This window comes from Ammodytes marinus, assembly GCF_949987685.1.
Source record: "Ammodytes marinus genome assembly, chromosome: 12".
Taxonomy (NCBI): domain Eukaryota; kingdom Metazoa; phylum Chordata; class Actinopteri; order Uranoscopiformes; family Ammodytidae; genus Ammodytes; species Ammodytes marinus.
The window spans coordinates 24023345-24039480 of record NC_137216.1 but is presented as its reverse complement, the minus strand read 5'-3'; the positions used below and the strand labels follow the sequence as shown (position 1 = coordinate 24039480).

General features: G+C 41.3%; 1 protein-coding gene across 1 annotated transcript in view; it reads left to right on the top strand.

The window, feature by feature from the left end:
* The window catches only part of cerkl (CERK like autophagy regulator), a gene marked incomplete at both ends in the record, with an annotated part of 30599 nt that extends 14532 nt beyond the window's left edge, over positions 1 to 16067 (top strand). Inside the window, 11 exons of the mRNA XM_080038760.1 lie at positions 5238 to 5369; positions 6037 to 6100; positions 8408 to 8538; positions 8648 to 8722; positions 10768 to 10945; positions 12500 to 12565; positions 13043 to 13074; positions 13173 to 13281; positions 13383 to 13479; positions 15015 to 15211; positions 15989 to 16067. Coding sequence (XP_079894886.1) covers positions 5238 to 5369; positions 6037 to 6100; positions 8408 to 8538; positions 8648 to 8722; positions 10768 to 10945; positions 12500 to 12565; positions 13043 to 13074; positions 13173 to 13281; positions 13383 to 13479; positions 15015 to 15211; positions 15989 to 16067 — 1160 coding nt within the window. The remainder of the gene's footprint in view (positions 1 to 5237; positions 5370 to 6036; positions 6101 to 8407; positions 8539 to 8647; positions 8723 to 10767; positions 10946 to 12499; positions 12566 to 13042; positions 13075 to 13172; positions 13282 to 13382; positions 13480 to 15014; positions 15212 to 15988) is intronic.
* Between the last annotated feature and the right edge of the window lie 69 nt (positions 16068 to 16136).

Sequence of the window (16136 nt, the reverse complement as noted above, 5' to 3'; positions counted from 1 at the left end):
GGATTTGAAACAACAACTCTTTCAAAGCTTATTTTTATTGTCTCACCAGCAACTGACCCCCTTACTTTTTCTCTAAGTTAAATTGTGATAATAATTGAAAAAAATATTGCAAACTGTAACCATGATGTATGCCTTTGTCACGTCTGACGGTTGGCTAACCAGATGCAGTGCTAGCTGCCCAGATTATAATTTCATTGTTTTCTATCAGCGTGTTTGTCATTCAGTGTAGTGAAGTGAGTCACAGTTACATCAGACAGTAGAGCTAATCGGCTAATCCACCAGAACAAAGTGATACAGATTATACACACACACAAACACACAGTAGTTCTCAATAACATGCTGTCAGCAGTTGAACAGTGTTGTCTGCTAGACAGATTAGCTAAAATACTGTCTGTGTACAGTTCACTTTACTTCACAACGAAATCCTGCGGAGAACTAATTAACACCTCCATGCCAAAAGAATGTTGAAGTTCAAACATTTTTACTGTTGTGTGTTCAATGAAGTTGAGTTGAAGTTGATTCCAAGTCCATGGTCATTTATCTGCTCCTATTACAGCCTTGCCTCTTCTTCGGTTTTAGACTTCTCACCAGATTTTGGAACATGGCTGCAGGATTTGCTCCAATTCAACCACACGAGCATTAGTGAGGCCCAACACTGATGTTGCGAGAGAATGTCTGGCTCTCAGTCGGTGTTCCACTTGTTCATGAAAGGTGTTGGATTACATCTCTGAGTCCAGCCCTTTCAAATCAATAGAAGAGAACAATATATTTAACTCAGTCTAAGAAATAAATGGATAAAATGTATTAAACAAAATATTACATTATTCCTAAATCTTCAACAGAGGAGACTTAATGAGTTAATATTGGATTTAAACTCATCAGATGGATACAAACTTGACTCTAAATTAATGCTGCTTATATTTTTAAGTGCAAATAGGCACCTTCTTGTAAATACATTTGCAACAACAGCAACTTTATAAAATGAGAATATGTTGGTGTTGTGTACATAGCTTGAATAAGCTTTATAAAAATCCCCATGAAGTGAGTTTTCCTTTGTGTAGATTTCATCATGTTGCATATAGAAAATAGACTACACACTGACCTGTTTAATATAGTTCTGGACTGAGGTTCCCAGACGCTGGTTTCCCAGGTGCACTGTGGTGGGCGGTGTCCGTCTGACACTTCACACACAATAGAAATGTTTGGAGGGCTGCTGGCTGTATGGATTGAACTCGCACAAAACACATTTCAGGTTTTTCTCTACTGAAACATAGACGTTACAAGCGACCCATAAATGAGGAGGCCAAAGGTCACACACACTCGCCACCGTCGTCCAGTCACCATGGCATCGGTCTGACACGTTATCGCTGGTCACCTGTCTGTCTGTCCGTCTGTCTGTCCATCAAACCAGATTACCCACGAGGCCCTGCAGCAAAGTCACAACTTCTTTAAGTGTTTGTCTTTGGCCTCACACTCACACACATGAATGGCTCACAGGTCGTGTGTCACCTCGCGTGGTCACACTGCACATCAAACTGTGACGGCTTTTGTGACTTTACACACCGCGACAGAGTCCCTGTGTGTGTGTGTGTGTGTGTGTGTGTGTGTGTGTGTGTGTGTGTGTGTGTGTGTGTGTGTGTGTGTGTGTGAGCAAGGTAAACACACTGGGTTGCTCTGCTGCTGTGCGGACATTAAGCCTATTTTCCAGCCAGAGGTCAGTGTGAAAAGCGCATTGTTGTGTGAGCCGCGGCGTCGCGGAGCGGGCAGTCCCGCCGCTGCAGACACCACTGCCACTTCTTAACCTTCAGGGTCCGAAAACATTCAGACGCACAATGGTGAGCGCAGAGCAGACACTGTCTTGTTTCCAGAGCGTCATTCTGGGGCCGTTTGCTGTGTGAAGCAGCTGCAGAAAGCTGTGCCCAGAGTGAATGGTAGTCACGGTGACAAAGGGCTAGCAGTGACGCTGTATAGAGTCCGTTTCCATACACGCAGTCAGACGGCGGGATGGATTGACTGCAGTTGTTTAACAGCACAACAGACTGACAGGCCAGCGGCGGCTAGCGGAGCCCATGGGACCGGCCCAAACTGAGCTGGACCCGGCCGCCAGGCTCCGACCCGACTCCTCCCAGATCAATTGTCTTGTCAATCCAATGTCAGTTTTCCACTCGCTTACAGAGCTGTTGGTTTGGGTTCACAGTGACAAAGTGAAATCAGAGGGACGATGCAGCCGTTGGCCGGGTGATGCTGTAAGGTGTCAAGAGGTCAGATCGACAGCATCCACACAGTCGAAATGTGTAGGCAATAGGAATAATGTTTGGATTCTATCGGGTTCAAAATACTTTTGAATGTACTTATTGAATCTTTTTGGATGTACGGTTCAACATTTGCAAGTAACTATAGGGTAAAATAAATCCAACTCAAAAATATACTGTATTTGATCACTTTAAAGTTGAGGGTAGAAAAATACAGTTTTAGTTGCAAAACTTAAGATCATGCATGATGGTGATATAGGGAAGTTTCTATTTTCCGAGCAAAGGTAATACGGGGATACACATTATTGAAAGTATTTTCGCTCTACGTTAAAATGTGCACCAATCGGTACTCTTTGTTCAAAATGCAAAAAATAGTAAAAAGTAAAGGCCACAATCATTTCCCTACAGCCAAAAGTGACATCTTCAAATGTCTTGTTTTGTCTGATCAACAGTCTAAAACTAAAGATACTCAGTTAAGATATAGAGAACAGTTACAAAATTAGAGGAAGTGGAACCAGAGAATGTATTTGAATATTCTTTTAAAATGAACACTGAATTGAACACACAACACTTGACTGTGTATTATAAGTGCTCTCTTCTACATGGTCTCTTTTACCATACTAGCACGAGGACACCGCCTCGATAAACGGCTTTATGGCCCAGTGTGTGTGTGTGTGTCCAGCTCTGTGTTACATATTAACTGGTGTATCCATAGTGATGGGATGAGAGAAAACCTGGCTACCTCTGGGTCTCCTCTTTCATATTCAGGTTAGAGACTTTATTAGTTTGTCAGGAAATACATTTTACAGCAGCAAACATCCCCCACCCCATCCCCCATCTGCACAAATTAATACACAGGAACTCAAACCCTCTGACACCCCTTGTACTTTGCGCACTTACTTTAATGCAACCTGGCAACACGACCAAAATACTTTGTTTTATGACAGAATATCTGCAAACCTCGGCTACATTTTGTGTTAAGTGCCTAATGTCAAAAGCTGGCAAGCTAACATGACCTGCCAAACATCAGCATGTTCATGTTAGCATCCTGACCCAAATGAAGTTTTAGGATCCCCTACTACGTATCTAATATCCATGTATCATGCAAATGAGCTACGTGGCTAACAGCATGTGTGCATAAAGTAAATCAGGCAGCAAGTTCACCTGACAGTGAATCTGTGTGCTTCAACAGCTACAGGGATTTCCAGAAGATAACTTGGTTACTTCTGGTTAGACTTAAAGACAAGTGTTTGAGATGATTTCATTTTAGTTTATTGAAGAGATGTGTGGTGGTTACTTAAATGGTACTATAACTATTTATAAAATGTCAGAAAATAGTGAAAATTTACCATCACAATTTCTCAGATCACGAAACAATGTATTTAAACCTGAATATATTCCATTTACAGTGGTCGATCCATTTCCTGCCGTTCGACTAAACTGACTCGTTTCAGCCCTACAAATATTAAAATTGTCCTTTTAAGTCTCATGTCTATAAAACATCTGTATCCTCCTGTATCATCCCAGAGAATCTGATTAAACCTGGTGTTGTTTAAAGCCCTTAATGAATTACCGCTGTCTACTGACCTTGAGTCTGCTCATAAAATATAATCTGTTTTTTTGTCAACAATGTTCAGCGGCTCGGTCATTAGTCCTCCGTCAGAAACTCAACACTTTTACCCTGACAACACTGGGATTGTTTACCATGGTAACGTTTTAGCACCGCCATAGCAACCTGCCGCTACCCGAGTCTGGGAGATGATCTGATGGATACTTGATCTCTCTATTTCTACCTTTCTGTCTGCCTTTTCTCCACAGAAAAATATCAACAAACTGAATGACCTCATCTCCTATGAGACTGTGTGTGTGTGTGTGTGTGTGTGTGTGTGTGTGTGTGTGTGTGTGTGTGTGTGTGTGAGAGAGAGAGAGAGAGAGAGAGAATCAATCATGCATCAAACGCAGAGAGGGGAACACCAGTTTTAGATGTCCAGACTATCACAGGATGGAATATAACTATTTTTCTTTAGCGACTTAATATTGACTTAGACATTTGGATCTGCTTCTCACAGTAAAATTAAGTATAAAGTTGCCATGGAGTCAGCTTGTTAGTTAAGGTCTATAGTACAAGCCCAGTTTTATGTTTTGATTTATAGTTTATATTTGTTTATGTCCACAAGATACATTAATAAAAAATAGTTCTGATTGTTTCATAGACTGTCAATAAGTATAGAAGACAAAACCAACCGGAACCATACCCAATCATGACCAAGAAGACCACAGTGTACTTTTTGGGTCCCCCAAACCACATTGCTACCTGTATCATCCTAGGTGTTTAAACTAAAAGGTTAAGCTTCAACTATATATTTTTACCATCTCATGGAAGAGGTACTTGTGAACCAGGATCGAAATGAAAGCGTTTGTCAGGTTTTAGCCTCACACAGGAATCAAGAGAAAACGTTTGTAGCTTCTGGTGATGGCGGAGATCCAGTAGAGTAGCAGGAGGTGCACTGCCTGTGTGTATGTGTGTGAGGTCATTAACAGGGCGAGGTCACGGCCTTTTGGGAGCAGATTATAGTAATGAGCTAGATAATGGAGCTGGTGTGTGTGTGTATATTGATCGGTGCTGGTCTGTGGGGATTTATAATGCAGACCCTAAATCTTTCGCTAATGATGAGCACTACAGGGGGTCAGTGTGTGTGTCTAGTTTGGAGTCGATACCGTGGAAAAGCACAGTCTTGCGCACACGCACATGCACAAGCACACACACACACACACACACACACACACACACACAAACACACACACGGACTGTCTGGTGCTGTTGATGATGCAAAATTATATTTTAATATTTTGAATCAAAAAAGGTGTCCTCAAGATGTTAGAAAATTATGAACTACAATGAATCCATTCAGACTTTCTGAATATATGTGAAGATGTTTATGTGTGTGTGTGTGTATGTTTGTGTGTGTGTGTGTACCTGTGCAGGGATCACCAGTCGTCCCAAGTATCTAAAGGTGTTCATCAACCCGAGCAGCCACAGGAAGGAGGCCGTTCACATCTACAGAGAACATGTGGCTCCGCTCTTCAAGATGGCTGACGTCCGCACCGACATCACCGGTCAGTCCATCACTGTGCCGTGTTTATTTATCTGCAAAGCTGTAATAAGTTTTAATAGTTATTTTTTACCCACTAACTAACAGTGGGCACAGCCAAAGTTTTGGATCATGTCCCACCTTACATGTTTTCTAATAAAGTTATGTGTCAGTAAGTAGACCTGCTGCAGAGGAGACAGTGTGATGTCTGTCTGTGTGTGTGTGTGTGTGTGTGTGTGTGTGTGTGTGTGTGTGTGTGTGTGTGTGTGTGTGTGTGTGTGTGTGTGTGTGAGTGTGTGTGTACCATGGTGTGTAGAGGAGGTCCAAAGGTCATAGTAAATGGTCGCTAGGTAACATGATACAGGGGGCGGGGCTTAGCCCATCTGCTGTAACAGAGGGAGACAATCTGCGCCTCTCCTCATTTCTTCCACTTTCCTTCCCTCTCCTCTCCTTGCCTCCTCTCTCCTTGATACCTCTCTCTCCTCTCCTCATGTCCTCTTAGCAGATGGTGCGATATCCGTTGTCCCATTTTTTTTTTGGCAGCCATCGAAACACACACTCTTGTACATGTGACCACACACATGCATGAATACTCAATCTCTGTCCATCTCAATGTCTCCCCATCTGTTTCCCTCTCTCTCTCTCTCTCTCTCTTTCTCTCTCTCTCTTTCTCTCCCTCTCTCTCTCTGCAGTCACAGAGAGGAAGGGTCATGCTCTCTCAGTGATGAAGGAATGCAAACTGGATGAATTTGATGGGTTAGTTGTTTCTTATCCCTCATATCTTTCTATAACTTTTTTCTGAAAATTGTGCATAAAAAGGTGTTCATTCTAATATTCTGATGATTTCTAAGTAGGTAAGTAAGTTACATAGTGATGCTTACTAGTCTTTTGTCATTTGCTCGATCTTCAGCACCTGATACTTTGCGCTTCAGCTTGACTGTAACTTGCCATTTTAGTTCCAAAAATATTGTCTTAGGAATAAACGGCTTTAGAGCTGCTCCAGTCATATTAACGTAACAACCAACAGCAGTCAAAGTTTTGTTTGATCTCAAGTTCTTCTCTTGTATTTCAGTGCAGATTTAGTTGTTCATAGTTTATAAAATTATGATAAGGAAAAATATAAGATAAGACACCTCTAACAAAACCGTGTTCTGGTCTACACACTTGGACACGCAAGATATAAGTTAGATATATGATTTATTGTTTGTATTCAAAATAGAAAAAACTTTTAATAGGACTCACCAATGCTTTTAGTTGGATAATGACAATAATATGATAATGAATAGGAATGAAACCTTTTTTATTTGACAGAAGAAACTAGACTAACATGTTGAATCCAAATAAAGTTATACGTCGTGAAATATAAAGGCCCAGTGTTTACATCAAGAGGAAGTGAGTTGATGTTTACACAACAGTTAACGTTTTCTAATAACACTTCGGCAACATCCTTTCAGTACTGACTGGATTGAACCAGATAATAAAAAATAGTAGTTGTCTGTAAGAGGTTGGCAGGAAAACACACTGACCCAGACTGATTATTTACACACACACACACACACACACACACACACACACACAAACACCAACTGCTTACTGGGATAATATTATTTTTTTGATCGACACAAATAATAAAGCAACAATAATGTTGGCTACAACTTAAAGTACTATCTCTGATGGTCTGTGTGTATAAGTGTGCGTGTGTGTGTAAGCAGCTTCTCAACTCAGCCCTCATAAAGCTTAATGTGCTTAGAGAAGATTAGCCCAGCGTTGCTAAGCTAGCTGCTGAGTGTGTGTGTGTGTGTCTGTGTGTGTGCATGAGGTTGCTCTGGTGAGGATTTGGTTGAAACCTACATTTGCCAATTAGGCTGGCTGTCACCGGGGCGACTGGAGCTTCAGGTAATCCCATTCATTGGTGGAGGGGGGAGGGACGGAGTCTGCTTACCTCAAATTTACTGGAACTCTGAAGATGAGCCTTCTCGCTTTTCAATGGCCTCCCGAAAACATGGACAGAACTGTCAAACAAACAAGTTATGCATTACCATTGCTACTTACAACATCGATCAAAACTATCCATCACCTGCACAAAACCTGATCAATAGCCAATAGTACTTAACGTGCAACAATCATTATTCATACAAAGTCTAGATATAATGACAGAATTAATAAGGAAATTCTAAAAGTAAATACATATGTACTGTATGTACATATGTATTTACAGCGTTCAACAGCGTTGAATGTGAACTTCCACCCTCTTTTTTTCTTATTTTTTAGATGTTGTCTATATCATGGTCCTAGACAGCATTATGTTTCCAGATTCCCCGGGCAAACTAACTTATTTGATTATTGACCATCCAAACTATATTTGTGAGAATTCGGAAATGATAGGGCACTCATTAAATGTATGCACTCATCTGTTCAAGTAGGGTATATGAATGTATATCCCTTTTTAGGTCATTCAAACCTTACATTCCCAAAAATAATACAGCTTACATTATCTCTGTAGTAGGGTGTTGCTGAATCTGATGCCTTTCAAAATAAAACTCATCTTATTCACTTTTATCCGGAATTGCAAAAAGGTTGTTCGTATTCTTTGAATCTTGTCTTTATTTTTATAAAAAAAAATGTTTTAAGTACAAACAAAAACTTTAGACTGAAGCTTTGAGCTTCCTATTGGTACCATTTCAAATGGAAAATGTTGTCTTTTGTCTATATAAAATAAAGTAATTTAAATTAGGATCTTTCTGATACTTTTCCAGAAGTAATGAGGTTTGATAGCAGCTCTATTCAGTGCAGTTTATGGTTAGGAAGTAGCCAGCAATGGTCCTGTGGAGAAGCCATGCCCCCTGCTGGATGACTGTATATTTGAGGATAATTGCTTATGCACCAATAGTAACACTTTTACAAGTATTCACTGTCACTAGATTTCCTGTTGAAAAAAAAACAACTAAATTAAAAGTCTTCAACTTCACAAAGAAAGCTCAGAGGATAGTTTAATTTTGAACTGGACAACTCTGCAAAGACACAAACCATTTTCTGCCTTTTTGTCTCCACCTGTCCCATCAGGGTGGTGTGTGTGGGTGGGGACGGTTCGGTGGCCGAGCTGTGTCACGCTATGGTCGTCAGAGCTCAGCTGGATGCTGATTCTCCAGAGATACCAGTGAGAGCAGTGCTGCCTCTCGGGATAATTCCTGCTGGTGAGAATAATAACACACCCTCATATACGTAGACTAACACTGTACGTACCAGAAACACATATATCAACATTATGTACACACACTGTCAACTGTCGGTCCATTTCTACAGGTTCTACAGATGTGATTTCCTGTTCTGTTCACGGAGTCAGAGACCCAGTTACTGCAGCTCTGCACATCGTGCTGGGTAGGTGCTTCTAAGATCTACTTTTTTTTAGATCTATAACTGCTTTTACTTGCTGGGTTCTACCTTTTCTAGATCCATAGCTACATCGTCCTGGATGGGGATTTATTTGAATTAACTGATATGGTGGGAGACATGACAAAAACACCATAATTCCACCTCTTCAACCAACACAAACAAGGTTCCAGTTCAGGGCCAATAACAGTTTGTTCAACTTGGGAACCTTGCTCTTGATGTACAGTATAGTCAGATTGCCCCAGATGGGTTCTATCAGTTCTGGATCTATTTTCACATCACAATGTGGCTTCTACCTCTTTTGGATCTATCGTCATATCATGCTTTTTTACGAGTTCTACCTGTAGTAGATCTATACTCATGCCATCCTGGGTGGATTCGACCTGTTCGTGGTCTATATTCACCGCTCTTTCTAATTTAATTTACTTCAATCAATTCTCAAGGAGCCTATCAGGAGCTTGCGTTGTTGTTGAGCTTTGATATGATTGGCTGACAGACACTCAGACTGTTTAAAAGCAAACAGAAGCTGCAGACGATGTGAATGGACTCCTGAGGAAGGAGCAGACAGATGTCTAACTGCAGGATCAGTTTCACTGTAAATCACAGGTTAACTCAGCCCACTGTAGCCACCCACCCTCACCCCACCTCTCACTGCCTGCTCTCAGGTAAACCTGTTGACCAATCAGCTGGCAGCAGGGGCGGGTGGCTTTGTTTTAATGACAGGTTGTGGTGAGATGATGGTTCATTAACACTAATTAAAAGTAGAGGTGTGTGTGTGTGTGTGTGTGTGTGTGTGTGTGTGTGTGTGTGTGTGTGTGTGTGTGTGTGTGTGACAGATGGGATTTTTCAGTGACTCAAATAAGACTAATTGAACAACACAAACAGACAATAGATAGGTTCCCAGGCAGGACGCTTTTGCCACAGATGAGTTCACGACACAGGTGAACACACCTACCTTCTAGGATGATACCCCACAGTGTCCTCATATGATAGGTGTCACATGGTTGTCCCTACCAGTTAGAACACTTATTTTAGTGATGTGATTCCTTTCTTTATTTTAATGTTTTGTGTTCTTCTGCTTTGTGTCTGTGGAAGAGGCTAACCTTATTGGGGGATGAGTGCATAAATCTGTGTCAGGTTGCTGAGACACAGTCTGTTGGAGGGAGATGCAAGAAGGACCTGGAACAAACCAATAATTTTTACATTGGAATGAGTGTATATCAAACTCTCTATATGTTACCTGCTGTTTATATGGTCAAAATAAATATTGGTTGCACTTTTTATGAAGCGCTGCAGGTTTGATATTACTGACACACTAACTGTGAGGCTGACCATCTCAGGATTAGAGCTGAGACACACACACACACACACACACACACACACACACACACACACACACACACACACACACACACACACACACACACACACACACACACACACACACACACACACACACACACACACAAACACATCATGCCATATGGTGGGGAAATCAGATTCTATCCAGAGAGACAGACAGGCAGGCCGTCAGACAGACAGGTGGGCAGACATAATTTCAGTAGGTTACAGCAGGTATGTGGCCAGATGGCGTGCTGTGTGTGTGTGTGTTTGTGTGTGTGTGTGTTTAGTCTTATTGAATGAGCTTGATAGTGATATGGGTTCACAGAATGTGGGACAATAAACATGGAAAACATAGGTAACAGATATAAGTCAGGGTTAGTTGAGGTATTACACACACATTAAATATGTTTCTAATGACTAATGTTACTTCAGAGACTAGACTGATATAGAAGTATTGACACCAGTCACTGCACTGCAATGTGATTCCACTGAAGTTTATAGATTAGCACACACACACAAACACTCGTGGCCCCTTTCTGTCGACCATATTTGGAGTGCTTCTTCTCATGAATATTAATGAGCTTCTCCCCATACGACCATTTGGCCTCTTTATAGCCTGTGAGTGTGTTAAAATAGATGTTCATATCTAATAATAATCTTTCGCATGTATTTAACCCCCTCTCCCCCAGGTCACCAGCAGCAGGTGGATATGTGCAGCTTCTCGGTTCTGGGTCAGCCCGTGCGGTTTGGTTTCACCGCCATGTTTGGTTTCGGCGGGCAGAGCATGGCGCGCGCAGAGAAGAAGAGGTGGATGCCGTCGACCCGGCGACGAGAGTACGCTCTGGTGAAGACACTGGCTAGGCTGAGGTAACACAGCACCACCATTTTTAGCTAGGTCTATATCTATTCTATCTATCTATCTATCTATCTATCTATCTATCTATCTATCTATCTATCTATCTATCTATCTATCTATCTATCTATCTATCTATCTATCTATCTATCTATCTATCTATCTATCTATCTATCTATCTATCTCTCTCTAAAAGGAATACACAGACTGAATAACATTAAGGCATTAGGTTAAGATCATCAAAAATATATACATCTAATGACCAAAAAGATGTATGCTGATGCCTATTATACCAACCGCTTTTTACTCAGCATGTTCTAATAAGCACATTCTCCACTAGGTTGACACATTCATTTCCCCTTTGCAATGCTTATATTACAGTTTTTCTCAGTCGCTTTGGTGCTTTTCTCACATCACAATTAACATTTGCACAGCAGTTAGTGCATTTCTCAAAACAATTAGTGCAAACTGCAAAACCTAGTGGATAACCTGCAAAAGTACGTCACTTGCTCAAAATGGATAGTCTATTCCTCAAAAGCAAGTATTCATGTCAATGAAACTGCCAGTGTCATCATAATGAGAAGTCTTGACACCATCGTTTATGAACAAGATAGTCAAATGGCTTTGTCATGTTTTCATTATTCTCTCAGTGTTTTCCCAATGCAAAAAAAAGGTCAGAACTCGGTGACACTACCTGAAAATGCTCAAGACAGCACTATACACTACTTGTACAGCCATTTGAAAACTACAGTAAAGTTACACATTGCTGTAGTTAGGGGAGTAAGTGAGTACAAGACACTGAATACGTATGTTTCACATTTTTACTGTATATGCTCTTTGCAATTCTATCTACAGCATTGTGCAAAAGAAAAATACACTTCAGTCACTTATTAAGAACAAACATAAAAAAACACCCTTTTGGTAGAGCTGTGCACAAATGTGAACAATATAACAGGACATATTGTAACTGAACATATATAGGTAAATCATTCTGGCACATCCAGACGTTCCTGTCTGTCTGGCCACATATTTTCATCTACATCACAACGGATATTATCCCTTGCAATGCAGCGAGGAAAGTATCTATGATAAAGAAAAGGTATAAAATTTGCTTGACAGAATTTGATAACTAGTTCAACAATTTTGTATGTAATGACTCAAGCAATGAAATGAAGACTATTAGTTTTATTGGGAACGACTATTCAGCATCCATAAGTATAGTTCATGTTGACTGACATGACATAAGCAAATGACAATGTTATAAAACAGCAGAGAATTGTATGAAAGCAACTGATACATGTCTAAAAGAATTTGCAATTTGTTCAGAGGAAGGAGAAATTGCTACTATGATGTGCTCAAATGACTAAATGTTGCGGAGGTTGAACTAATAGTTATGAGAATTTTCATTCTGATCTGAGAAAAGCACCAAAGCAACTGAGAAAAACTGTAATAATTATGATTAGCAAATGTTAGCAACAGGCTAAACAATAATGGCGATTGGCGAATGTTATACCTGCTAAACATCTACAGTTGTTTTATCATTTAATTTTTTTCTACGTCTCCCTTAGACCAGAGGACTGTCAGCTGTCTTTTCTACCAGCGAAGAAGTCAAACAGGAATTTGTTTAAACATAGGTGAGATCATACACACAAACAAACACACACACAGACTGTGTAATGTAGAAACAGTAGGCTACATGTGATGCTGCACTGTGTGTACTAGTGGTGCACGTGATTATTTACCTGGGTGGGGGCTCTTACGGCTCTTGTCCGTCTTCCTGCACTTAGCTTCGACTCCAGCTATAGAAGATTGTTACTTTTACTAAACAGTTGAATCGGAAAAGAGAGAGACGCCCAATTCAGCTTTTCTCAGCAAACAGTGAAATCCCACAGAAAAACCTGGGAGTTGGTTAAAATGTTTGATATTGACTTGGTTGTAATATTCTGTAATGTTCCTTTGTAACTAACTTCCTGTCCCTGAAGGCCACCGTAACTTCTATACATTCTCCATAGGGATCGTTGCAATCTAGAATCTCACCACTAGATGTTGCCTAAATACTCCGATATTACACATTGCACCTCTAAAGCTAAATTTGGTGTCCTCCTTCTCAGAGAGCAGAAACAGGACCAAGACCCAGAGCCAGGTGAGACCAGTTGACACAATATCAAAGATGAATCAGATTTCCGTCTATCTCAGCCAGACTGATTTTTTTCTTTTTCTTTCTGTGAATGGTCAATGTAGAAGGGGAGGAGTCCTGGACAACCAATCATGGCCTGTATCTGAGCATCAGCATCATGTCCATCCCTTGTCTCAGTCCACATGCACCTCAAGGCCTGGCCCCCAACACCAGGTGCATAACAAGCAATTCACGCCTTCTGGGAATGTTAAAGTCCGCTGTTAAGTCAAAAGTTATTTAATTGGGTTTTTTCCTCCACTTCCTGTTTGTGACAGGGTGGCCAATGGCAGCGCAGCATTGATCGCGGTGGGAAACACTTCGAGGTCCGAGTTCATCAAACATCTGAAGAGATACAACAGCTCTAGTGGACAGGTGAGAGAAGCTGTCAGTCAACCGCTCAGTCATTACGAACAAAAAAATGTATTAAATAAAACTAAACATAGAATTTAGGAGCTGAAGAGTCAGATATTCTGGGTGGAAACCAAAACGGAGCAAAAAGAGAGTTTGTTTGGACTCCAAATAAGCAATAAATAAATAAAAAGTAGGCAACCGTTTGCTAATAAGTTCAACAAGTCAACTTTTAAGGTCAGTGTTGTGTTCACCTCTTGTTTCTGCTGCGCTCAAGTGGCCAAAAGTAAAATGCAGGTTTATATTGAGGTGAGGTCATCAGTTTGAGACTGTTAGCTATTCAAAAACACAGAGCCCATGTGGCTGTAAAGTGTTGTTACCTAGTAATGAATGTTTTCACTCTCAATCATTCTCTTGCTGGATATAGACGGACAGAGGATTAGTTAATTAATTAGCGTCACATCTTAATGAATCAGAGAACTGGATCCAAAATAGAGTCGGTTCTCTGAGTACTTCCTTAATCTTTTTTTATTTTTAAAGATCTAATTCATTTGTTGACACGTCTCTGTCTTGACCTCTTCAATCTGAGCTCTACCTCTCACCAAGGAAATAAACAGATTTATTTAGTTTAGTTTGTGAGAAGATTAGCCTGGTTCGGCCTGGCCTAGCCTGGCCTCAGAGACCGCACACTAACCCACTTACTAAATATACTGATTGTGTGTTGTTTACGGGCTGTGTGTCTGCTCACTGACCTACATCCTGTTAGCCTCCGTCCTGACTTGGGCACTGACAGCTCAGCGTCAAACATGACAAGATCCCAGCGTGGACGTCAAGCCTCCCTAGTCCTGGGCCGTGTGATTTAAGAGCACTATTTTTAATACATACGTACCCGCTTGATTGGTTTAAATGAGACTAAGTCTCACATTGACTTCAATTAAACTTGAGAGCACAAGGAAGGATCACTAAAGACTGCACAAATCTGTGTTTCTACCCGACTGTTGCAGGGGGTGGATGACGTAGCTAGGATACTTTACTCAAGGAAATGTAACAATACCATATATATAAGTATTCATTTATATTAATTTCATTGTGGGTTGTTATGGATCAATTGTTTTAATGTTTGATTTGTAAAACTAAAGAAAACAGAGAGATATGCCCATCACAACGAGACACCTTCACAAGCCTTGTTTTGTCCAAACCTCAGATTATTCAGTTTACTTTCATTTAAACTGCAAATAATCACATTAGAGAAGACGAAATCCATGAAATGTTTCAGGTATTTCTGCATGTGTATCTGTCAGTCTGTCTGTCTGTTGGTCTCTGCTGCCCCCTGTTGGAGCCTCATGATGTAGCATCAGAGGACAGTAAACAGGAAGAAACTGAATGAGTCCCCCAGATTAACAAACTGCTTGATGAGGATCTTAAACTTCGAAGTTCTTTCATCCTGAGCTGACCTTTGACCACACACACACACACACACACACACACACACACACACACACTACTCTCAGTCACTCTTGGTCAGCTTGTCTGTCTGTCTCTGACTGTCCTGTCTGCAGTTCAGCTTCTCTTTCGTGGAGACGCAGGACGTGTCAGCAGTGAAGATCCGCCCCCGGTCTGTGATTGGCTGCTCGGAGGAGGAGAGTGAGGAAGAGGGCGACTCCAAAACCTCGCCCATCATCCAATCAGAGGGAGCCGCCTTGCCCTGGAACATTGACGGAGAGCTGGTTGAGATCGCTCATGAAGTGCTTGTCAGGTGTGATGCTCAATGCCATTATCACTCTAAACAATTTATCCTTGTAATTCAATTATAATATTAAATAGTGTATTGTCACACTGACTAAAACAGGACCGCAAGTAACATCTGGTGCAGCCTTCAAAACCGTGAAACGAAGGCTGCATTTCACGGCCGCATATGAGGAGCCTTGCAAGGAGCCTTGCAAATGGGACAGCCTTTGCGCGCCGCTATGACGCAATCGGTCTTCAAATGCAGCCTTCGCAGGCTGCAATCCCTGAATCAAGACACAGCCGAAGGCTGCATTTCTCGGCCGCATATGAGGAGCCTTGCAAGGAGCCTTGCAAATGGGACAGCCTTTGCGCGCCGCTATGACGCAATCGGTCTTCAAATGCAGCCTACGTAGGCTGCAACCCCTGAATCAAGACACAGCCATGGTGATGTCATCAGGGTTATCTTAGGCTGGGCTCTAGACAGAAATGTTACAAAGGCGTCAAAAACTCAGGGTGGTGATTTTCAAAAGATATACTACTTCTATTTTTTCTATTTATAAAGATTTCCTATAAAAGCTGCTTCAGATTATCACATCTCTTCTTTCATGTCAAATCGTCAGAACAGATTGCAGGACTGTTTCACCTATCGTTTTAAATCCATCATGCATTTCTGTGTGTGTGTGTGTGTGTTATGCTGTTACAGCAGACCGTTTTTGAAAATGTAACATTAATGGTTCATCAGTAAAACATGAAATGAAGCATACATCTAACAGTGCGTGTGTGTGTGTTTACGTGGTGCGTTCAGGGTCCACCCGCGGCTCATCACTCTGTACGGAGAGGAGGTGAAAGAGGCCGAGTCGACCGTTTCCTGCAGCTGCATCTGAGTCCAGCAGAGAGATGAAGACACGTTCACAGCAGCTAGAACACAAACACATCAAAGTAGCGACAGAGCT